Source organism: Marmota marmota, unplaced genomic scaffold (assembly GCF_001458135.2).
Source record: "Marmota marmota marmota unplaced genomic scaffold, marMar, whole genome shotgun sequence".
NCBI lineage: Eukaryota > Metazoa > Chordata > Mammalia > Rodentia > Sciuridae > Marmota > Marmota marmota.
The window spans coordinates 19257113-19282308 of NW_025999982.1; the positions used below are offsets into that span (position 1 = coordinate 19257113).

General features: G+C 34.6%; 1 protein-coding gene across 1 annotated transcript in view; it reads left to right on the forward strand.

The window, feature by feature from the left end:
* Window positions 1-25196, forward strand: part of Efhc1 (EF-hand domain containing 1) — a 52657-nt gene that overhangs the window by 10199 nt on the left and 17262 nt on the right. The window contains exons 3-7 of the mRNA XM_015487846.2: window positions 1939-2226; window positions 6868-7017; window positions 8203-8395; window positions 17295-17515; window positions 24533-24673. Of these exons, the coding sequence (XP_015343332.1) occupies window positions 1939-2226; window positions 6868-7017; window positions 8203-8395; window positions 17295-17515; window positions 24533-24673 (993 nt within the window). The remainder of the gene's footprint in view (window positions 1-1938; window positions 2227-6867; window positions 7018-8202; window positions 8396-17294; window positions 17516-24532; window positions 24674-25196) is intronic.

Here is a 25196-nt window from a genome sequence, read left to right on the forward strand (position 1 = left end):
CTATCTAGAATTCATCTAATCTTCCCATGCTCCCCCTCCCTACCCCACTATGAGTCAGCCTCCTTATATCAGAGAAAACATTCAGCATTTGTTTTTTGAGGATTTATTAACTTCACTTAGCATTATCTTCTCCAACGCCATCTATTTCCCTGCAAATGCCATGATTGTATTCTCTTTTACTGCTGAGTAAAATTCCATTGTGTATATATGCCACTTTTTTTTTTATCCATTCATCCACTGAAGGGCATCTAGGTTGGCTCCACAGTTTAGCTATTATTGTGAATTGTGCTGATATAAATATAAACATTGATGTGGCTGTGTCCCTGTAGTATGCTATTTTTAAGTCCTTTGGGTATAGTCCGAGGAGAGGGATAGCCGGGTCAAATGAGGGTTCCATTCCCAGATTTCCAAGGAATCTCCATACTGCTTTCTATATTGGCTATACCAATTTGAGTCCTACCAGCAATGTATGAGTGTACCTTTTCCCCCACATCCTCTCCAACACTTATTGTTGTTTGTCTTTATAATAGTTGCCATTCTGACTGGAGTGAGATGATATCTTAGAGTAGTTTTGATTTGCATTTCTCTGATTGCTAGAGATGATGAGCATTTTTTTCATTCATATTTGTTGATTGATTGTATATCCTCTTCTGAGAAGTGTCCAGGTCTTTGGCCCATTTGTTGATTGAGTTATTTGATTTTTGGTGCTTAGCTTTTTGAGTTCTTTATATATCTTAGAGATTAGTGCTCTATCGGATGTGTGAGGGGTAAAAATTTGCTCCCAGGATGTGGGCTTTCTATTCACCTCACAGATTGTTTCTTTTGCTGAGATTGCTTCTGGATTTCCTTCCTCTTTTTCTGTTATTACATTGCCTAAAATCCCCTCATGTTCCCTTTGCTTATCTAACATTTTCTCACTCTTCAAGTCTAATATGTATTCTCAGTTAAGATTTCTCAGACCACCTATGCAGATTTTTTTTTTTAACCATCATATTATCTGTTATCTAGGAAATAGTGAGAGATGTGGAGAGAACATTGGGCTATGAGTCAGTAGACTTACAGAGTTTCAATCTTAGCTCTGATTCAATTCCTCATATGGCCTCAGACAAGTCACTGTGGCAACCTGGGTCTAAGTTTTCTTTGTAAAATAAATGGGGTTGGATTATCTGATCAATTCTGTTTTAATAGTTTGCATGGTTATAAATCTGTGACTCAAATACAGGCTATTTCATATTGAATTACTGTGATCATATCTCCACTTGTAATTTTTTATAATTTACCCAAAATTTTACTTAATTATCTTTGTCTTTTGTTTTTACTATTTTTCTGCTTTAAATATTCTACTACACTTACCCATTTTACCTTTTTATTATGAGTTTTAAGGTCTTCATTTCGTTGTAGTTATTTTTCTCCTAGGCAACAGCCAGTTTTCTTTCTTTCTTTTTTTATTTTGTTCTTCCACAATAGATACTTTACCCTTTCTAACAACATTGATGTGTAGAATTATTTTTCTATTCATCAAGCTGTTCTTGTGTCTTCATTTAACGGTTTTCTTGATTTGTTTCTCTGAGTCTAGTAGAAGCTTGGGTAAACTCTCTGGTCTACTTAGAGTATCATTCTGATACTTTCTTTCTCTGAAGAGAAATATTTTTAATTTCTTAATTAAAAATATTTTAATCTTAAATATTTTTAATTTTTCAACCATTTAAATAGGTTTTTAAAAAAACCCTCTAGGCCTATATGTCATAAAAAGAGGGTGACAGGGTAGATTTATAGTTTGGTCATGGATTGCAGTTTGCCAACTCTTGATTTAGAGAATGAATAATGAGTATTCATATCTCCCTGTGTGGTCCTCTTTTTCAGGAAGGTACTTAATGTTTTTTAGATGACAATGACAAACTAATACTACACCATTTCTCCTTGCCTTGTATATTATAGGTGCTGAAATTTGATGCCTATTTCCAGGAAGATGTTCCTATATCAAGCGAGGAACATTATAGAATCCGTCAAGTGAAAATTTACTACTATCTAGAAGATGATAGTATATCTGTAATGGAGCCTGTTGTTGAAAACTCTGGCATCCCTCAAGGCAAGCTAATCAAACGCCAGCGTATAGCCAAGAATGATGTAGGAGACCATTATCATTGGAAAGACCTAAATCGAGGACTAGACATAACCATGTATGGCAAAACTTTCCGAATTGTTGACTGTGACCATTTCACACAGGTATATTATGTATTTGTGGAAGTTGTGGGATCTTAGGCATCATTCTCACTTATAGCCAGATAAGTTCGTTTCTTAGGGTAATGGGAGGACACTGATAATCTGTCCTGTGTGAATTATTATGTAGGTTAACTTAAGTATTGGTGTGCTATGTGTTGATATGTGCCAACACTATTTGAAACATTATTTTTTTAGAATGACATTAATACAGATCCACTCAAAATCAAGCTCTACCATAGCTGAATCATTTAGTAAGAAACCAGTTGCAGTGGCAATTCAGATAGGAAGTAGGAAAGGTAATGCCTTTAATGGGATAGAAGTAGGGAAGAGGAAGAGGCATTGAACATTTTAAGTTCAAGTTTATAAAGACAGTACCACCTCTATTAACAAATAGGAGCCCCAAATTTCTATGTGTAGTTTATATAGTTTTTAAACTATATTTTGCTATATTTGAGGGAAATTTATCTGATGGATTTCTGAAAAAAAATTTTTTTTTGAATATTTTATATCAAGAAAAATCCTTCACTTTCTCTATTTTGTAAATTTTGATTTTTTTATGCAAAATTGGCTTTTCTTAATACATGTGATATGATGACTTTTCTTTAGCATAGAGTATAAATATTAGGAAGTCAATACAAACTTTTTCAGTTTAAAGAATTTCTAGCAGCAGGCTTTTATGCCCTTAATCTCATACTACTTAATGCCAAATGTGATTATTACATGCACTGAGCTCCTATGAATTCATCCATTTTTATTTGATAACTTATTTAATAAATATTTACTATATACAGAGACTAAAGGGAAGTGAAGTAGTTATAACTATAATGTCACCAAAGACACTGAATTAATAAATACTGAACCATTGTTCTTGGGACAAATGCAGGTTTAGGTTTCTTCTGATCTCTGGTCAAAACATTTTTGTCAAACAATATACACCTTTTTTATGTATGTTTCTGTTCAAAGACACTTGATTTAATATATATTTCATTCATTAACATTGAGCTCATGACCAACAGCACTATAACTCACACCCCAAAGAATCTTATGTAACACATGTATTTTCTCCATCATTGGAGAAAATGGTGTGTTAGCCAATTGAGGCTACCATAACAAAAGCTCTACACTTTAAGACCTTTTAAACAGCAAAATAACCAAGAAAAAGGAGAAAAATGAAAAACGTGGCAAAAAAGATCCTTTTTTATAATGTGAGAACTAGAACAAGAAGGCAAATCTTCACCTTTTCTACCTCCTCTGAGAATGTATACATCTGGGCAACTCAAATTTTCTGCAACCTGTGCATGTCTGTGAATGACAACAATATGTAAAAAATATTGATTTTAGGGTTACAAGTAGATTTTAGCAAGTAGGGAAATTCACAAATATGGAATCCATGAATGTTGAGGATCAGTGTATTTTAATAACTGAAATTTGACTAGAGGTATATATTTCTACATTTTAAAACTTACATGTTTGAACTGGGCATGTGGCTCAGTGATAGAATGCTTGCTTAAGCATGCATGAGGCCTTAGATTCCAGCACTGCAAAAAAATAAAATTATATAAATAACTAAAAACATACACATCTAATTGGTGTTCTTCATTAGGGGTGGACCTCTGAGAGGATAGAGCCCTCTCAGAGCCCTTTTCACAGTCCTCTCATAGCCCTTTTTCACTCTTTTGAGACAGCGTCACACTCAGTTTCCCAGGCTGGTCTCAAACTTGCAATCCTACTGTCTTAGCCTCCCAAGTCTCTGGGATTACAGATGTGCATCACCATGTTCAACTATTATACTTTTAAAAGGATGGAATGTCAAGTTGTATTAAAATAAATGCCAGAATTTATGGCATGATTTGAATCCAGAAACAGCGCCTCTCACCACCTCCTCACTGCTCCAAATAAATATTTGGGGCTACAGTCTGAATTGACTAAACACATTAAAAAAGTAAATCTCCAGAAATCATAGATCTAGAATATATTATTTTTTGTGAGAGTATTGTTGCTAGTGTAACAGGTATAAATCCTACTGCACCAATGCTTATGTGCAAGAAATATTGTTTTGTTTCTAAAAAAATAACATAAACCACCTTGAGACGCAGTCTAATTTGGCTGGTATGTTAGGCAGTTGAGGTTACCATAACAAAAATACTGTAGACTTGATGGCTTAAACAGTATAAATTTATTTCTCCTGGATGCTAGAAGTTGGAGATCATGGTGCTAGATAATGGAGGGGTTCTAGTGAAGGTTTTCTTCCTGGCCTGCAGACAGCCCAATTCTTTGGTGCTCACATGGCTTTTTTTCTTTTTTTAAAATATTTGTTTTAGTTATACATGGGCAAAATATCTTTATTTTGTTTATTTATTTTTATGTGGTGCTGAGGATCCAACCCAGGGTCTCTCACACATGTGAGGGCGAGCACTCTACCGCTGAGCCACAACCCCAGCCCCTCACATGGCTTTTTCTTAGTGCATGTGCATGGAGAAAGAGAGGGAAAGAGAGCATGGGCACAAGTGAATACTCACAGAAATACTTTTATTTTTCTGACTAATCCTATTGGATCAGAGCCCCACCTTTTTTGGCCTCATTTAACCTTAACTACTTACATACATAAAGGCTCCATCTCCAAAGAGTCATGTTGGGCATTAGGGATTTAACATATGAATTTGGGGGAGGAGGGTACATAAACATTCCATCTATAACAGCTAGTGTTTCTAATCATTAAACTTTGCCAAAAATTCCAAGCCCTAAGAACAACAAGAAATCAGACCCACTCCTAGGCCAAAAGGATCATATAGGCAGGGACCACAGACTGTCCAGAGACCAAGGGCACCTCCCTGATGCTTTGGTACTAGTAAGATCCTGGATCTCAGAATAACTGAGATTGGATGGCCTGTCTGGGGCTACATGTGTACTTCAGAGAACTGACACTGAGCACATATACAGGTCCTGCTTGTTTGAGGCCTACCAACCTGTAAATTTTCTAATCTGGAGAAACTTTCTGCTTTCTCGTTTCTTGCCTCAAAAATTATTCCATTTTCTCTTATCTTCTTGGTACATTTTAGAGTAATATCTTCAAAGAGTTTAGGCTTCTTTAAAAAATAGGAAAACTTCAGGAAGCTTCTGTTCCTGCCAGAATTGCTAAGGTAAAATTTAAAAAGGGCTTGCTTCTGTTGGATGTAATAGAAGAGAGTAAAACACCCATTAAATGCTTCAGTCAATAATTGTGTTACACTAATGCTTCATTTCAAGAGAAAATTTTATAGTTATTATCTCTAGTTCAATAGTTTTAGTGGAAGTTAAGATTATAATATTTTCATACTGAAATTATATTGGATATAATATCTAATAAAACTTAATACTGACTTCACATGCTAGTTAGCAGTAGAGCTAACACTCAAACCAATGTATCATGGCCCTGAGTTCTATATAATTTTTTATTGAATTGTCCAAAAGAAAGCTATATGATTCTCAAATTTTTTTGTTAATTTCCAGTTCAAAAATGTCCTATTCCTTTCTGATATTAATTAAGGTACAGTTTATTGCACTTTTTCTTTCTTTTTTTAAAATATTTTGTTAGTTGTTGATGGACCTTTATTTATATGTGGTGGCCGAGAATTGAACCTAGGGCCTCACACATGCTAGGCAAGCTCTCTATCACTGAGCCACAACCCCAGCACCCTATTGTGCTTTTTCTTTTCTTTTCTGAACTGGGACTTGAACCTCTGAGCTATATCCCAGATTTTTTTTTTTCCTATGCTGGCAATTGAACTCAAGGGTGCTGTTACATCCACAGCCCCTTTTCAGTCTTTTGAGACAGCATCACACTCAGTTTCCTAGGCTGGTCTCAAACTTGCAATCCTACTGTCTTAGCCTCCCAAGTCTCTGGGATTACAGGTGTGCATCACCATGCTCAGCTATTATACTTTTAAAAAGATGGAATGTCAAGTTGTATCAAAAGAAAATTACTTAGAAAATGATATTTGTATTTGTAATTAGAAAAACAAAATTGAAGATCTTATCAAATTCAGTTGATTTTATTGACTTTTTCTAGTGAGATATGAACACTTGATTTATCTTTCCTATTTTGCTAAAACATTTTTTGGTCTAAAATAACCAGTGGTTATGCTTTCTTTTTCTTTTGGTGAGGGAGATCAATTTAATAATATACTTGTTTTAAGTAAATTGGAAAGTTGGGATACGATTTCATCTTAGCCATTGTTCAGCTTGCTTGCAGACCAAATGTGAATTGCATACTGTTGAAAACATAATTAAGTTCCAGATGTGTGTTTTGAAGCAAAATACACACACAGTAATTCTAGGATTTACTCTTCTCTTGGGCACCTAACTTGATTCATCTAAATTCATATTTGAATCCAGTTACCTTACCATTATGTCTCCCAACTAACCTAGCAAATAACCTACCAATTTTATAGAATATGGAATACTTTGGGTAAATATCAATCATTATTTCTATCACCATAAAGTTAACTGAAGATAATATTTCTATGATATGCTCAAGCTACAAACTAGCGGTTAATTTGCATAATGGCATATGTATTATTATTGCACCTATTTTATACCATCAGTTTATTACTTATTCCAAGAAGCTCTAAGAAAAATGATCATTATTAATTTTGAAATATTTAGGTATATTTGGAAAGTCAAGGAATTGAATTAAATCCACCAGAAAAGATGGCTCTTGATCCTTACACTGAACTCCGGAAACAGCCTCCTCGTAAGTATGTCACCCCATCGGACTTTGATCAACTTAAGCAGTTTCTCACCTTTGATAAACAGGTAAGTAACCTGGGAAAGAAGGTGAACTTGTTTCAAAATATGGCACATGTGTTTATTGGCAAGCTGTTTTACTAGCTTTATTGGTAATGACTTTAAAATATTATATCTATAATTTAACCATTTGGATATAGTGCTGTCTTTTTGGTTTCATGTAGGATTAGAGTTATGCCAATGGCTAAGTTTCTTACTAGAGATCAAAAGAAGATTGTGGAGTTAAGTTTTGTGAATCTCAACATATGTTCACATCCTGAGCTACATCTACCCCCACTTTACATTTTCAGTTGACCATTTCTTTCCCCTAAAATGCATTAATTTCATAGAATCTTTTTGGAAAACTTGAAGTGGATTATTGGAATATTTCAAAGCTGTTGCATATTTATTAGTTTCTAATATTAAAATAGTTAATTTCACAGAAACCTCAGTATAAATGCTTCCTTGTTAAATGTTATGCTAATGTTGGAGTACAGAATATTGTGAACATTTTCCGACTCTCTGTTCCAACCTTCCTAATTCTTCTCCTGATAAGTTCAAGTGTGTAAACTGATTGAATCTTCTTTCCCTAGTAAAGAGGAAGTGAAAAGAGAAAAATTACCCTTAATACTTGGTTATTTTCCCACCTCTCCCAGAAGTTAAATTTCTTTTTGTTGAGAAGATGATACCTAGTGCTAGGGTCATCTTTTAAGGATTTTCTTTGTATTAGTCATTATCTGTTATTACTTGCTATTTAAAGATTATGTTGATTCTATTACTAGAAGATGTGTGCTAATAGAACCAGAAAAAAATAGACTGGTTAATAGTTAATAGATGAAAATTCTTTCCATCTTTTCATACTAATTATATATCAACCATTCACATGTATCTTTATTGATTTATGTAAGCCACTGTACAGAGTACCTCTTTGCTCTTTTAATTCAGCTTCTCTTTCATTGATGAACATTTTGAGTTAAAGTAAGCTCTTCTTAGTACAAATAAGCCTTTTCTTCTCTCCAGCTATTAACATCTGATATGTACCCCAAGATGTTTTAGGATCTTTGATGAATATTTCTTTTTTTCCATTTATCATCTGAAATTATCACAGTCTTTCCAAATAATCATTTCATCATTGTCTCATGTATAATGCCAAAGTAAGTTAAACTCTCCAGTTCTAGGATTCTTACTTAAGTTTTTACTTTGGATTCCACAAAGGTTCTTCGATTCTATGCAATCTGGGATGATACAGACAGTATGTTTGGTGAATGTCGGACCTATATCATTCATTACTATCTAATGGATGGTACGGTGGAGATTCGAGAGGTCCATGAACGGAATGATGGGAGAGATCCTTTCCCACTCCTGATGAACCGTCAGCGTATGCCCAAGGTTTTGACAGAGAATGCAAGTATGTTCAAATTACCCTGTTATTGAGGAATTTTTTTTTAATCTTTAAGGAGTTTTTTATTCAGTGTGGTTGTTTCTTTATACTTGAAAAGTTCTAGATGTTTTCTTAGCAAATGGTTCTTAGGTTCTTAGCAAATGGCTTTCCCACAATACCCCACCTTTAACTTGATTCAGACTTGACTCCCAGACAATCTGGTAGAGATGACTCATATGTAGATCAAGGAAACCAAGCAAAAATAGCAGTGGGAGATTACTTTAAGGAAAGGTGGAATAGGCTTCTTAACTGAAGTGATTTAATAATGGATTTTTATTGTGCTTTTTAAACAGGACTTGTGATTTAAGGATATAGCTTAGCTTAGCATTTTCTTATATGCTTTCCTGATTTCGATTCTCATCTCAACTAATTTGTAAATAGGAAATTTCTATGTGTTTAACTTGAGATTGGGAAAGACATGTCTGTAACTCGGAGGGAGGAGTCCAGTTGCTCAGAACCTACTCTTTTTTCACTGATCTAAAATAACACCTTGCATGTTAGATGGTAAGAAGGCAACAAAATGGTAATGGGTACCTGCTGTTTAATATTTCCTAGGATAAGGAGGCTTGCTTTACTTATTGACTTAGCAGTTAAAGACTTTTCTCTTACAAAATGTCATCTTGGTCACATGTAATAGCATCTCCGATGTTTGAGAGTGAAACAATTTAGCAAATGTGTTCATTGATTTTTTTTAATTTTTACTATGTTTTTTGGAACTAGGAGATAAGAAATTCTAGGTATTAAGCAAGAGGTTTGTCTAGATTAGTGGCTGTAAACATATTGGACAGTGCAAAGACTAAATTCAACCCACCCAAATGTATTTCTTAGCCTGTACAGTGTTGTTGTTTAATGCAGTGTTTTTTTGTGAGCAAGGAGTTGGAGGATTTTTATCCCTGTGAATATAGATAAATAAAATGTGGTGAAGGTGCACCTTGATTACTATGAATTAGTGAGAAGCAATAAACAAGATGTACACAGAGAGCAAATGAATGGATCTAAAAAAGAGTGCTGTGTAGAAAACAAAGAAATAGAACAAAATGATGCACTAAAATTTATATAATGTGAAACCCACGCAGAACAATACTACACATGGTACACATTCAGTCAAAAATGCTGCACATTAGTGGCAGAGGAGTCTGGGGTTGGTCCTTTAGAGTGATTCTGACCAGAGTTAGAATCCTACAATGCTGGACCACAGGCCAGTGACTATGGATGAGGCATGTGGGCCTACCTTGACCCATGGGAGAGGATTGGGGAGAATGGACTACCTTTTTGAGGTATTCCCTGGTTCATGCTGATATCAAACAGCAAACTATTGCTGCATCTCAAAGAATTAGAAGAAAAAGATCAAACAAAACCTAAAATTAGTAGAAGGAAAGAATAAAGATAAGAAGTAAATGAAATAGACACTTAAAAGAATGTAAAAAAATCAATGAAACAAAGAGCTGGTTCTTTAAGATTAAAAAAAATTGACAATACTTAGCTTGACCAAGAAAAAGAGAAAAGACACAAATAAAATCAGAGATGAAAAGGGAGACATTATAGTTGATACCACAGGCATATAAAAGATCATAGGAATTATGAGCAACTATATCCCAGCAAACTTAATAGCCAAGAAATGGACAAAATCCTGGACACATGCACCTTATCAAGACTGAATCATGACAAATAGGAAAGTTGAACTGACCAGTAACAAGTAACAAGTTGATGAATTCGTAATAAGTTTTCCATTAAAGAAAAGCCCAGAGACAGATTACTTCACTGCTGAATTCTACCAAACACTTTGAGAAGAACTAATACCAATTCTTCTCAAATTATTTTAAAAAACTAAAAAGGTAGGAGTTATCTAACCACAGTCTATGATGTCAATATTACCCTGATGCCATAACCAGACAAGGGTATAACAACAAAAAGAAAACTAAATGATTAAAAAAATTGATACGGAGGCAATTCTTTGAAACAAATTCTATGAGGCCAGCTTTATGCTGATAAGAAAATTATAGGCTGATATCCTTGATGATCATAGATTGAAAAATCCTCAACAAAATATTAGTAAACCCAAACCAACAGCACATTAAAAAGATTATTCATCATGATCAAGTGGTTTTCATTGCAGGGATGCAGGATGCACATGTTATGTTTTAGATTTGAAATATCTCCCAAAAGCTCATGTATGAGACAATGCAGATTTTTTCAGAAGTGAAATGAGTAGATTATAAGAATTGTGTATTAATCAGTGGATTAATCCACTGATATGAAATAACTGGGGTAGTAACTGTCAGCAGCTAAGGTGTGGCTAGAGGAAGAAGATCACTGGAAGCATGACTGTGGGGTTTATATATTCTCCCTGATGAGCAAAGCTCATACTCTGCTTCTGGTGGCCACATTCCAAGTAACTTTCTTCTTCCACACCCTTCTGCCATGGGCCTCACCGCAGGCCCAAGGCTATGGAGTTGGCAGACCATGGACTGAACCTTTTAGTCCATTAGCCAAAATAAACTTTTCCTTCTCTAAGTTGTTCTTGTCAGGTATTGGACACAGCAGCGAAAAGCTGACTAAAACATGTGATATGCCATATCAACAGAATGAAGAACAAATACAACATGATCATCTCAAGAGATGCAGAAAAAGCATTTGCTAAAATTCAACCTTTCTCGCTCTCTTTTTGGTTTTCATACACTTTACTATTTATTTATAATATTCAACATCTCTAACAATGAAAATGCTGGGGTAAATTAGGTAAAGAAGGAATGTTTCTCAACACAATGCCCATTTAGAAGAAGCCAATAGCTAACATTATACCAAATGGGTAAAAGCTGAAAGTTTTCTAAGATCTGCAACAAGACCATAATGTCCACTTTCACTTATCATAGTACTAGAAATCCTAGCCAGACCAATCAGGCAAGAGAAAGAAATAATAAAAAGCATCAAAATTGATCAAGAGGAAGTCAAATTGTCACTGTTTTCAGATGACATGATCTTATATGTAGAAAACCCCAAAGACACCACCAACAAAAACAACAAAATCAGAACTAAAAAGTTAATTCAGCAAATTTTAAGATAGAAAATAAATATACAAATATCACTAGCATTGCTATATGCCACTGTGAATTATCTGCAATAGAAACAAAGATAGCAATCCTATTAACAATAGCTACTAAAACCAAACACACAAAAACAACTAGGAATAAATACCTAGAGGTGAAAGATCTCTACAATAAAAATTAAAATTATAGAACACTGATGAAAGAAATTAAAGAGGACACATAAAATAGATATCCTGTGTACATGGATTGGAAGAAGCAATATTATTAAAAAGTATATACTAAGCCCAGATCTGCCTCACTGACCTACGCAGGAGTTCTTGCCCAAAGTAGGCCTGAGACCACCCTGTGATCAGCAGACACCTGCCAGAGCTCAGGCTTAGCCCAGGACCTCCTCTGCTCGCTGGTAGATACCCACCAAAGTCAGGCTGAGCCCAGATCTGCCTCGCTGACCTGCGCAGGAGCTCAGGCCCATGGTAGGCCCAAATCCATCCCATCAATGGCAGACACCAATCAGAGCTCAGGCTTGGCCCAGGACTACCTCTGCCCACCAGTAGATACTGCTGAACTCAGGCTCAGCTCAGACTTGCCTTGCTGACCTGTGCAGGACCTGGGGCCCAGGGTAGGCCCAAGTTTATCCCATCCCTAGCAGACACCTGCCAGAGCTTAGGCCCAACTCAGACCCAACTGGCTGACCTGTGCAGGAGCTAGGGCCCAGGGTAAGTTTGGGTCTGCCACACTCCCACCACCACCTGGGAACCCAGGTCTAACCTACTTTCATCTTGAGACACTGCAGCCATCATCAGAGCCTTTTCCATGCAGTAGCCTCTACCTTGGACAACAGAGAGGGCCTAGAAGCAGCTGCATCTTGGAACAGGAATCCCAAAGCCAGTCTAAGGCCCACCCTTTCAGCCCCATCTCTGAAAGACATTGTATTCATCTTGGGGCACTTTCCACTGCTATCTCCAGTTACCTCCTGCTATTGACACCTATAATTGCAGTAGCATCTGTCCTGGGACACTGGCAGGGCCTGAAAGCCCAACACCAAGGTGAAATACAGATAATCTGCACAGATGCTACAAGATGATAGGGTAGAAATTGTAATACCTCAGATCCACACTGCAAGTAAGGAAATTCCATAGACAACATGAAAAAATAAGGGAGGAAAGTGCCCCAAACAAATCAGGATACTACAATAACAGAACCCATAGACAGTGCAGTTGATAAAATGTCAGAAAAGGAGTTCAAAATGTTCATAATTAAAATGGTCTGTGAATTAAAGAATGACCTAAATGAGCAAATATAGGCAAAAATTGGTCACTTCAACAAACAGATAAGAGAGCAAATATAGGCAACAATTGAAGACACCAATAAATAGATAAGGGAGCAAATACAGGCATCCATTAATCACACCAACAGAGAGATAAGGGAGCAAATACAGGTAGAAAAAGATTACTTCAAGAAAGAGATAGAGACTCTGAAAAAAAGAAATCAGAAATCCTTGAGATGAAGGAAATAATAAACCAAATGAAAAAAACTCAATAAAAAGCATCACCAACAGACTAGATCACTTGGAACACAGAACATCAGATAATGAAGACAAAGTATACAATCTGGAAAATAAAGTTGACCACACAGTGAAGATAGTAAAAAACCATGAGCAGAACATCCAATAATTATGGGATAGCTTCAAAAGACCAAATATAAGAGTTATTGGGATAGAGGAAGCCACAGAGTTTCAATCCAAAGGAATGCACAATATCTTCAATGAGATAATATCAGAAAATTTCCCAAACATGAAAAATGAATTGGAAAATCAAATACAAGCAGCTTACAGGACACCAAATGTACAAAATTACAACAGATCTATACCAAGGCACATTATAATGAAAATGCCTAGCATACAGAATAAGGATAGAATCTTAAAGGCTGCAAGAGAGAGGAATCAGATCACATATAGGGGGAAACCAATTCATATCTCAGCAGAGTTTTCAACCCAGACCCTCAAAGCCAGGAGATCCTGGAACAGCATATACCAAGCTCTGAAAGAAAATAGGTGCCAACCAAGAATCTTATATCCAGCAAAATTAAGGTTTAGATTTGATGATGAAATGAAAACCTTCCTTGATAATCAAAAGTTAAAAGAATTTACAACTTGAAAGCCTGCATGATAGAACATCCTAGGTAAAATATTCTAGGAAGAGGAAATGAAAAACAATGATGAAAATCAGCAGAGGGAGGTATTACATTAAAGGAAAAAAACTAATCGAAGGAGAAACCAATTCAAGTTAAATACCAAAAATAATCAAAAGTGGCTGGGAATACAACACATATTTCAATAATAACCCTGAATATAAATGGCCTAAACTCACCAATCAAAAGACATAGACTGGCCAGATTGGATTTTTAAAAAGGCCCAAAAATATATTGCCTCCAGGAAACTCATCTCATAGGAAAAGACATCCACAGACTGAGGGTGAAAGGTTGGGGAAAATCATACCATTCCCATGGACTGCAGAGGCAAGCAGGGGTTTCCATCTTTATATCAAATAAAGTAGACTTCAAGCCAAAATTAATCAAAAGAGATAAAGAAGGATATTTCATACTGCTTAAGGGAATCATTCATCAAAGAGACATAACAATAATAAATATATATGCCCCAAACAATGGAGCATCTATATTCATCAGACAAACTCTTCTTAAGTTCAAGAGTCAAATAGATTACAGCACAATACTTCTGGGTGACTTTAACATACCTCTTTCACCACTGGATATATCTGCCAAACAAGCTAAACAAAGAAACTATAGAACTCAATAATACAATTAAAAACTTAGACTTAACTGACATATATAGAATATTTCATCCTTCAATGAGCGAATACACTTTCTTCTCAGAAGCACATGGATCCTTCTCTAAAATATACCACAAAGCAACTTTTAGCAAATATAAAAAAGTAGAGATACTACCCTGCATTCTATTAGATTATGATGGAATGAAATTCGAAATCAATGATCAAATAAAAAATAAAAGCTATTTCAACACCTGGAGACTAGATAATATGCTACTGAATGAATAATGGGTTCCATAAGACATTAAGAAGGAGATTAAAAACTTTTTAGAGTGAGAACACAATTCTTAGAATGAGAACACAAATCTGAGACACTATGAAGGCAGTGTTAAGAGGAAAGTTCATTTCATGGAGTTCATTCCCTAAAAGAAGAAAAAGTCAACAAATAAATGACTTAACATTACATCTCAAAACCCTAGAAAAAGAAGAACAAATCAACACCAAAAGCAGTAGAAGACAGGAAATAATTAAAATCAGAGCTGAAATCAATGAAATTGAGACAAAAGAAATAATTGAAAAAATTGACAACACAAAAAGTTCATTCTTTGAAAAAATAAATAAAACTGACAGACCCTTAACCATACTAATGAAGAGAAGGAGAGAGAAAACTCAAATTACTCACATACTGATGATAAAGGAAATATCACAACAGACACTACAGAAATAAAGAAGTATCCAAGGGGGATAGGTTTCAGGACCCTGTTGAGGAAATCAAAATCCACAATGCTCGAGCTCCTTATATAAAATACATAATATTTGCATATTAACTACATACATCATCATATATATTTAAAATAATCTCTACATTATTTATAATGCCAAGTGCAATGTAAAGGGTATATAAATGGCTATTTAGGGAATAATTCCAGGGAAAAAAATGTCTGTACACATTCAGCACAGATGCTATATATATATATTTAAAAAAATACTTTTAATATGCATGTGTTGAATCTGTAGATGCAGAAACAATGAACAATGAGGGCCAAGTATAATAGGAAATTATGGAAGTATCTTTTTTTTAGATGTTCATGGACCTTTATTTTATTCATTTATTTATATGTGGTGCTAAGAATCAAACCCAGTGCCTCACACATGCTAGGCAAGCACTCTACCACTGAGCCACAGCCACAGCCATGGAAGTGTCTTTCAAAAATTCTCTAAACCAGGGTTTTCTTTTAAGTCATTAAGATGAATCAAAATTATATATTTATGATGGACATAACTGAAGTATCAAGATTCTAAAAATTCTTTCATTGTTGAAGGTAATTGCTTGAAGGTAATGTCAAATGCGTGTTTGGCTTACTAAAAGCCTTCTGTTCAGCTGTTGAATGCAGTGCACAAGGTTCTGAAAATGTGTTTTTCTTTAGACAACTTCTATACTTGAGTCTTATCTTTTAAATGAATCTGGAATACCTCTTAGTTGGACCTTTAGTATTCCAGAAAGTTGAATGTTTTTCCTCACTTCTCTGAGCATGTTTAGCAGCTCATTCCATCATTTAAAAATGTTAATTTAATATACTTATGGATGAAGGAAATATTGTGCTAGGTATTGGAAATCTAAAACTAATAGAAGGCCATATCTCAAAGTCTTTATAACCTGTGAGAAATATACATCAATAGCATGAATTCACAATATCATGTGATAATGTTTCATTTAGAAATAATATTAGTGGCTCTGTATACTAAAATTGCCTATCATAATGCAGATCCTGAAACTTTCATTTCAGTAATATGATAGATTGTTTATTTATAGAAACCCTAATATGTTATAATTTCAAATACAAATATAGCTCTTTTTTTTTATACCTGGCATAGTGGAAATGGTGACAAAGGAAGGGAGCCCTTAGGCAAGAAGTGAGGTAAAAAACATCAGTTCACAAAGAAGCAAATACTAGATGTGGAGTTTGTGCAGGGATATACAGGAAGATAGGAGAAAAGGCCAGGAGGAATAAATAGGGTAAGAAGATAGGACTCTACCTATGAAGCTGGGATCTTAGAAGGATCTTAGAACTATCATGAGGGAACCACTCTGCTGACGTAAATTAAAAATTTACTTTCTTCTTCGGGTCTTGACTCTGAACAGAATGGGAAAAAAGAATCCTCTAAAGAAATCCCCACAAACCAACATTCTCACATTTAGAGCCAGAATTTACATATTCTGTTTGTTCCCAGAATCCAAAATTGAAAATTTAGATTGGTTTAGTAATGCCCACACTTGCCTGTTAAAAGCAAATGTAAATCCATTCTGAAAAGACTGATTTTGAAACTCAGGTCTCAATGAATTTCCATAACTAATAATCAGTAAATATACCCCAAATGCAATACTGATTTTACATTTAAAAATTTGTTAATTCCTTCATGCATAGATTGCTATAATCATCTCATTCATTGTCCCTGAACCCTGCCTCCAGTACTACGTCACACTGTCCTCACATCAATGATTATGCTGAAATGAAATCATTATTTGTGTATTTGTTTAGTATCTGTCTCCCCAAACAGAATATTTTCTCCAAGAAGGCAGGAATTGTATTTATATTAGCAATTATTGCAATCACAATACTTAGTGTTACACTTAATGTATAGTTAGTCACTAATAAATGTTGGATGAATAAATGAGTGGGAAGTTGTACCTCATTTGGTTGGATCCCTCCTCATCATTAAGATCATCTTATATGTTTTATAGAGAAGGACATTTGTTCTTTCTTTCTGTAGTGATTTCTTCTAAGCATTAATTTTGCTAAGCTTAGTGACTTTTAGTGATATTCCAGCTGCATTTGGGAGAAAGACTTTATAAAAACCCTTTGGGATATTGTTTGTGTGTCCTGTCAATAGATGGAAAAACACAACCTTGTGGGAATGTAAGCAAAAGACTGTACTACCCCAGGTTCTCAAGAATACTCAATTCATGTGCCAGGGTTTTTTCCCCTTATGCTCATTCCTTCCTCTTTTCTCTTTAATCCCACCTTATGTTAGAGAACTTCCCTCAGTGTGTGCTGGAAATCTCTGATCAAGAGGTGTTGGAATGGTACACTGCCAAAGACTTTATTGTTGGGAAACCACTCACTATCCTTGGGAGAAATTTTTTCATTTATGATTGTGATCCATTTACTCGACAGTTCTACAAAGAGAAGTTTGGAATTTCTGATTTACCACGCATTGATGTGAGCAAGCAGGAACCACCTCCTGTAAAACAGGTATAGTAGTTCTGAGTATGGTGAGAAAAAAATTACTTTATGTAGAAATTGAAAAAAATTAAAAGAGAACTCCTATATGAATGCTCAATTAAAAAACAAATGAAGAATATGTAATAGAGTAGTTCACAAAAGAAATATAAGTAGCCAATTGACACATGAAAAGACCTTCAATCTAATAATCAAAGAAATGGATTGAAAATTATAATGTTTTTGAGTTTGTCTAATTTAAAAAAGATTCACAATATCCAATCTTTGCCCATGTGAAGGCATGTGAATTTTCACATACTATTAATAGGAAAGCCGATCAGAATTTTTCTGAAAGGTGGTTTGTCATCATTTTGATTTTTAAAAATAAAACGTTACATACTTTTGGCCTAGAAAATATGTTTTTGAAGACAAAGAGATATGTGTTTTATAGTGAAATAAAGTATAAGGCGGTTGACAATTTAAATTAAGATATGTTAATCCATATAATTAGAAGACTTAAGGGCCTGTAAAAGAGGAAGTAAGTCTGTGTGTACTAACATGGTCCAATGTGCATAATACATTTTAAGTGTATTTATATTTATAACATGATCCTATTTTTGTAAATTCCCCTATATAATATCTGCTTATATATACTGAGGAAAAAACCTGGAGGGATGTCAGCTATATTATTAATGGCAGTTGGTTCAACATGTGGGAATGTGGAGGTGCAGATGACCAGAGAACTTCCTTTTTATGCTCCTATGTTTGACTTTAATTTTTCATTTTGTATCAAAGCAGGCATTGCTTAAAAAACATTTTATTTTTTAAATTTTTCATTTATTTTTATTGTGATCAAATACACACCAGCATACCATCTTGATCACTTAGAAGTTCAGTGGTATTAAATAGTTCTTTTAAATTGTGGTTTTGTGTGTATGTATGTGTGTGCTAGGGATCAAACCTGGGGCCTTGCCTTATGCATGCTAGACAAGTGCTTTACTACCAGGCCACATCCCCAACCCTCATAAATTATGTAGAAAACAGGAAGTTCCAAATCAAAGTTACAATAATACTAGCTTTTAGACAATTTTTAAATGTAATATATTAGTCTTTTAATGAGTCTCTATGTATTCACTTTTATCAAGATCTTTATTTCTTCATACATCTTCAAATTACTACATAGCATCCTTTAATTTCATTTAACCCTGAAGGACTTCCTTTTCTTGCAGGTCAGTTGTAGTGGCAACTAACTCCCTCAACTTTTGTTTGTCTAGAATGTCTTAATTTCTTTCCCATTTTTGAAGGGCATTTTTGCTGCATATTGTCTTCTTGGCTGATAAATTTTGTTCTTTTGAATATTTTTTGTCCACTGCCTTTTTGGCCTTCAATGTTCCTGATAATAAACTTGCTGAAAATTTTATTGATGATCCCTTGTATGTGACAAGATACCCTCTCTTGCTGCTTTCAAGATTCTCTTTTTATCTTTGTATTTTGAAAGTTTGATTATACTATATCTTATGGTGTGAGTCTCTTTGAATTTATCTTACTTGTTTATCAAGCTCATTAGATATTTTTATTCATGGATTTCATCAAATTTGGAAACTTTCCAGATATTATTTCCTTCAAATATTATCTCTTATCCTTTCTCTTTCTTTTCTCTTCCTAAGACATATACAGTGCATATATTGGCATATTCCCACAGACACCTTAAACTCTGTTCATTTTCCCCATTTTTTTCCTTTATATTCCTTAGACTCAATAAATTCCATTATCCTAACTTCAAGTTCACTGATTCTTCTGCTGATTCAAGTCTGCATTTGAATAACTTTAATTTTCAGCTCCATAATTTCTTTTTGGGTATTTTATTTTTCAATTCATATTTCCATTTTGTCCATGTATGTTTCTGTTGACTTTTTTCATATCTTCCTTTTGTTCTTTGAGTACTTTCAAGACAGTTGTTTTAAAGTCTTTGTCTAGTAAATCTGCCATCTGAGTTTTTTTTCAGGGATTGCTCTATTGAATTTTTTTCCCCACTTGAAAGGGCCATACTTTTCTAGTTCTTTGTATACCCTGTAATTTGTTGTTGTTGAAAACTGGACATATAAATTTAATAATATGGTAACTCCGGAAATCAGATTCTTCTCTTTCTCTATAGTTTGCTGGGGTTTTGTTGTTGTTATGTTTTCATTACTTTTATTTTCAATTATTGTAGGCAGTTTCTGTGTCAAGTATCAGCCTGGGGTATAAAATGAAGGTCTTTTGGGGTCTCTTCTGCATATTTCCTATGCAGTAATTTAAAATTTTTCCTTGTATATGCAGTTGTTTTTGAATGTCCTTCTTGTTAGTATCAAGCTTCCAAAAGAGGAAAAAGAATAGTGAAATGCAGGAAATGAGGTACCAGACCTTTAGAGTTACTTCCTCTGAGAGGGAATGGCTTGTAGCAGTGCAGGGAGGTGCAACAACAATGGCCATCTGCCTGTTTGTCAATTCTCTGTGATTAGAAATAGCCATCACTGATCCATACTCAAATCCCCAATATTTGGAGGACAGAGTAATTTTTTTTGCCTCCTCTGGCTCCTGCTGGTTGTATGCAAGTTAATGTAGTCTGCTTACCGCAGGGTTGAGGAGTATAGGATTGGTAGCTGCTACTGTATAAGAGCTGAAATTTATGAAAATTCACCAATTTACTGCCTAAGCCTTCTTCTGAAAGTTACAAGTCTTCAAGAGACTCCAGAATTTAAAAATTACTACCTCAGATTCTGCAGTATAATTGTTGTTTAGGTAGAGAGAGAGTGAGTCCTGGTATTTCCTACTTTGGCATCTTCCCCAAATTTTCCCTTGTATTATTTTTATAACATTTTTATTCAGTTTGATTTTTTTTAAAAAAGAGACATCTTTTAAAATTTCAGACCCTAGGGTATTTCATTATTCTTTTCCTATTCATCATATTTATCATATCACAAAAATGGTTGGGAGCAAAACAAAGACTGATTAATTAAAGATGTTGGAAGATGACCTTTCGTTGCAACATAGCTTTCTTAGAGCCACAGTGGGACACACAATTCTGTGTATTCCAGAAGTCTACTCTGATCTGAGAATAAGTTCATAGCACCTTATAATGTGCCAAAGTAGTGATCTGATAAACATGAACCTTCAGAATTTTATCCAAAGCACATATTTTTAAAGAATTTCAAAAGAAAATTGCAAGTTATAAAAATTACATATATAGTAAATTGAAGAAGCATCTAAGGTATTAAGATGGTATAATATCATGAACTAAGAAAACCGGCTTTTTGTTATACCTGTTTGTACAGAAGCACCTCATACAAATCTCTCTGTGACTGTTACTCATGTGTAAAATAGGATATTAATACCTACCACCATATTTATTTTGCTGGTGTGTGCATAAAACCACATCATTGGGCTTTTTCTCCTCAAAAGGAATAAATAAAAGGATGGAATTATTGAATTCCTCCAGCCCAGGCCCTTCATTTCTGCCTCATTTCCTTCTTCTCTTACTTTTACTTAGCCAATAATCATACTAAATTACATGAGATTCTGCCAATAGAATGTTCTGTTTCATTCTGCCAAACTTTCTCTTGTTCTCTTCCATCTGCTTGAACCACTTTTCCATCATCCCTTCACATGGCTCATTTTATACTTTAACACTCAGTGTTGGCTTTCTCTCCTCCAGGAAAGCTTCTCTAAAGTTCTAGTCAAGGATAATAAAAGCTTTTTGTCTCTGCTCTTGGGGTATTTTATGCCTCCTTCCTCCCTGGCACTCATCAGTTATATTAAAAATTCTGTTTATGAATATTTTCTACTGGACTATAACTTCCTTGAGGCCAGGGACTATATTCTTTTCATTTTTCAGCTCCTAGCACCTATTGCAGTGCCTAACAAATAGGAGATATGTAATATGTTTTTTGAACTGGACTATGGAAGACTGCCTGGGAAACATATGTTATGTTCCCCAGGAAGGCAGCAGATGTCTTTAGACAAGTCTTTCAGAAACAATGTTTCATAAAACCAGTTAAAAAGAAGAATTTGGATTTTGGTAGACTATAAGTTCCCATGAGCAATAACATTTCTGGAAGGAAATGTGGTAGCTCCTGCTGTCAGTTTTTTCTCTGATAAAACTCATAAAAGAAGTGTTCACTGATTAAGAATTATAATTAATCATCTGATGCTAAAATTGTTTTGCAGAAGTTGATGTACTACAGAGAAAATATCATAGGAAAAGATCTAGATTTTTATGAAACAAATTATTCTACCACTTTAGTTTTTAGATAAAGACAGGGCAAAATGATAGTTTAAGGTACTTGCCCATTGTAAGACACAAGGAATTTCTATTATACATCAAAAATTCATACAAGAAGGAGGTAGTATGGACAGGGACTGCAACATAGTAATGCCCTTAATGAAAAGGCTTTGATCCATCTTTTAACCCAATGAAAGCTTTTGAGTCTTAGGTTACCTCTGTCCCTCATACCCTCATAATCATTACTATGATCTCCACCCCCCACCCCAATAACCTGTCTTTTAAGGGGAAAAAAAGGATGAAAAGCTTGGATAAAGAACAGAGATAACTGAAGAACCACTGTAGATTTTAGTTTGTTTTTCTCCCCTTCTCCTTGCTTCTATGTTTAATAGAAACAAACTGTATATATAATAAAACATCCATACATTGGCATATTAACCATAGCATTGGTTAATTTTTAGTGACTTCTCCACAATATATAATTCTCATATTAATAAATTCTCTGCCAATCTCTGAAAATCTTTGTTAGAGAAGAGTAAGAAAGCTCCAGTTATCAAGAAGCAAATATCTTTCAGTCCTTACATGAATCATCCTTGGTTATTACACATCATTTATTTTAACCCTAAACAACATAAATGGAAAACAAGTATGGGAAGCTGTAGCAGGATTGAGATAGATAAAGCTAGAGCCAAACCAATGGCCAAGGACAGTAGTAAATATAAACTGGGTATATATAATTCGAGAATCAAGGCACTTTTAGGTCAAACTGCTCTGCTAGGTCAAGAGTAAGTAACTATAGATCCAACGACCACATGTATTTTATCTTGGCTGGATCCATCTGGAGGAAAAGGAAGGAACCAGTGTTAAGAAAGCTAATCTGATTGGGGTTGTCCCTAAAAAGAATATCTGAAGGAATATGAGACTCTCAGGCTCAAAGTATAGTAGCTTGGTTAAGAAAGCTCAGGCATAACTCTGGTAGGAATATCATATGAACAGGAAAATCTAGGAGTGATGATGATGTCCCATGGTCAGAGTGGCTTATCTATTTTAGAAGTGCAAGAAGCAAATTGCCAGGACCCCAGCCATGACGACCGATATTTAGGAAATGTCATTACTCTACTCAGGGGAAATTAAGTGTGATTCAGGAAATACAAGTGGGAATTTGAGAGAATAAGGTTCAGAGACCTATAAATGCCTCTCTGAAAATTCCTCAACCCTTGATTGCACCTCTAATCAGGATGTTCCCTTTATATATTGATACATATGCAGAGTAAATTCAGGACCACCACTTTGATATTTCTGCCTGGCCTCTTGAGAAACTCAAATGTTTAATGTGTCATATCTCAGCCAGAGGTCCCTCTGTCACAATAACCTGAATATTTATTGGGTATTGATTTTGCAATTGAAGCAAATTAGGCCATTGTCCACCTGCTGAATCCACTAGTCATATTCTGGACATTATTATACCTTTAACTACAATCCTAACAAGTGGGTGAGTGGGTTGAAATTCCAATTAGTATACCTTAGATGAATATAATGGAGTCATTTGTTTTTGAGGGGATATCCTGTTGTAGCTGGAATTGGGGACTATATGAATTAATTTGATAATGAGCCTGAATATAATATATAAAAAGATTTTGAGAAAGCATGTACAAGTTTAAAATATATATTATAAATAATTTTTTACATTAAATATATGTATATATACATTAAATATATATTTATATTAAATATATGTATATTTACAAATATATATAAATAATATGTATTTATATATTTTTTTATATATACATATATATAAAAATACACACACACACACTCACATACACACAGGCTGAGTTCCCTGAGTGTACATGATAAAAAAAGAGTCAAAGAAAAAGAATATTGTTGATGTTTGCCTAGTATTGATGTGGAAGATGAAAACTTAGTCTCTGACCTAAGATTTTAGGTAAACAAATTTCAGCATTTTATAATGATGCTTTAAGCTCTTCTATGTAGACAAAGGGTCTGAGTTCTCAAAAAGTATACCTGCCATCCTCTCCTGTGTGGCAAAAATTAAGAAATAAGAATATTAAAAATATAGAGGTAAATAGAAAAAAATGTATGAATAAAGTCCTGACCACCCCTTTGCCACCTACAACTTATACAGAAATGCATGCACACTTGGGTGATCTGAGAAAAGAGTTTTCAGATCTGCCACCCTGAGGCCAGCATCCTAAAACAAAGAGACCAGAGAGACCCATGGGTCTTACCATCTTAGGGTGACCATAAGGTCATTTTCACTGGCAGAGTAGGATTAGGTCCTGCTTTGGTAGTAAGTAATCAGGGGGCATCACTAATAGTTTCTAGCCCTAGCAGTTACATTGTAGCATCATTAGTCATTTCTGTGAGCAGTAAACATCATAAAAAGGAAGAAAGGAATTTTATTTTTTTCTGATTGAATTTGTATATAGCGCAATTGGTTTTGAATAAGTGTTTTCCAGAGGATTTTTTTCCCCAGAGGATTTTTTAAACTTTGATGTAATTTTTTTTTTGTGGGTGGGTACTAGGGTTTGAACTCAGTTTAACCACTGAGCCACATCTCTAGCTCCTTTTAGTGTTTGGGTTTTTTAAATTTTATTTTCAGACAGTGTTTCGCTAAATTGCTAAGGCTGGCTTTGAACTTTTGATCCTCTTGCCTCAGGTTCCCAAGTTGCTGAGATTATAGGCATGAGCCACCGTACTTGGCTTTAATGTAATTTTAACACAAATAGCATCTGCTTTACTTCTTGATTCCTGTGTATCTCTAGGAATTACCTCCTTACAATGGTTATGGATTAATTGAAGATTCTGCTCAGAATTGCTTTGCTCTTATTCCAAAAGCTCCAAGAAAAGATGTTATTAAAATGCTGACGAATGACAACAAGGTGCTTCGTTATTTGGCTGCACTGGTGAGTCAAATTTTTATGTACCTCCTGTTCTTAGAATTGTGTACTCTTGTCCAATTTGCCTGTCTGTTTTTACTAAAACAAGTACTGAATCTAGACCCTAGTCTTCAAGAAGGTTGAATAATACTGAGTATAGTCCCCCTGAACCAAGACCTAGCTAAAGTCCTGAAGTCCTTTCTCCCCCATGAACCTTTTTTAGATCATTAATCTCTCTTTTATTCTTCAAATTTCAACAGACCTTGTTGCCTCTTTAGTAAGCAATTATGAAATTTTGTGCTGTATTCAAATAATTTATGTATTTATGTATCTTTCCAGGTAATATGATTTAGTAATGTCTTACTAAATTTTATTATTAGCTGTGATATCTAGCTTGATATATTTTGTATTCATTAAATGTAAGAAATTGAGTCATACCATATTAATAGACATTGCCTTTTAGAGGTTATGTGATTATGGTTAAGAGCATGGAGATTGAAAATAGACATAAATTCAAAATTAAACTTCACACTTTTTTTTTTTTTTTTTT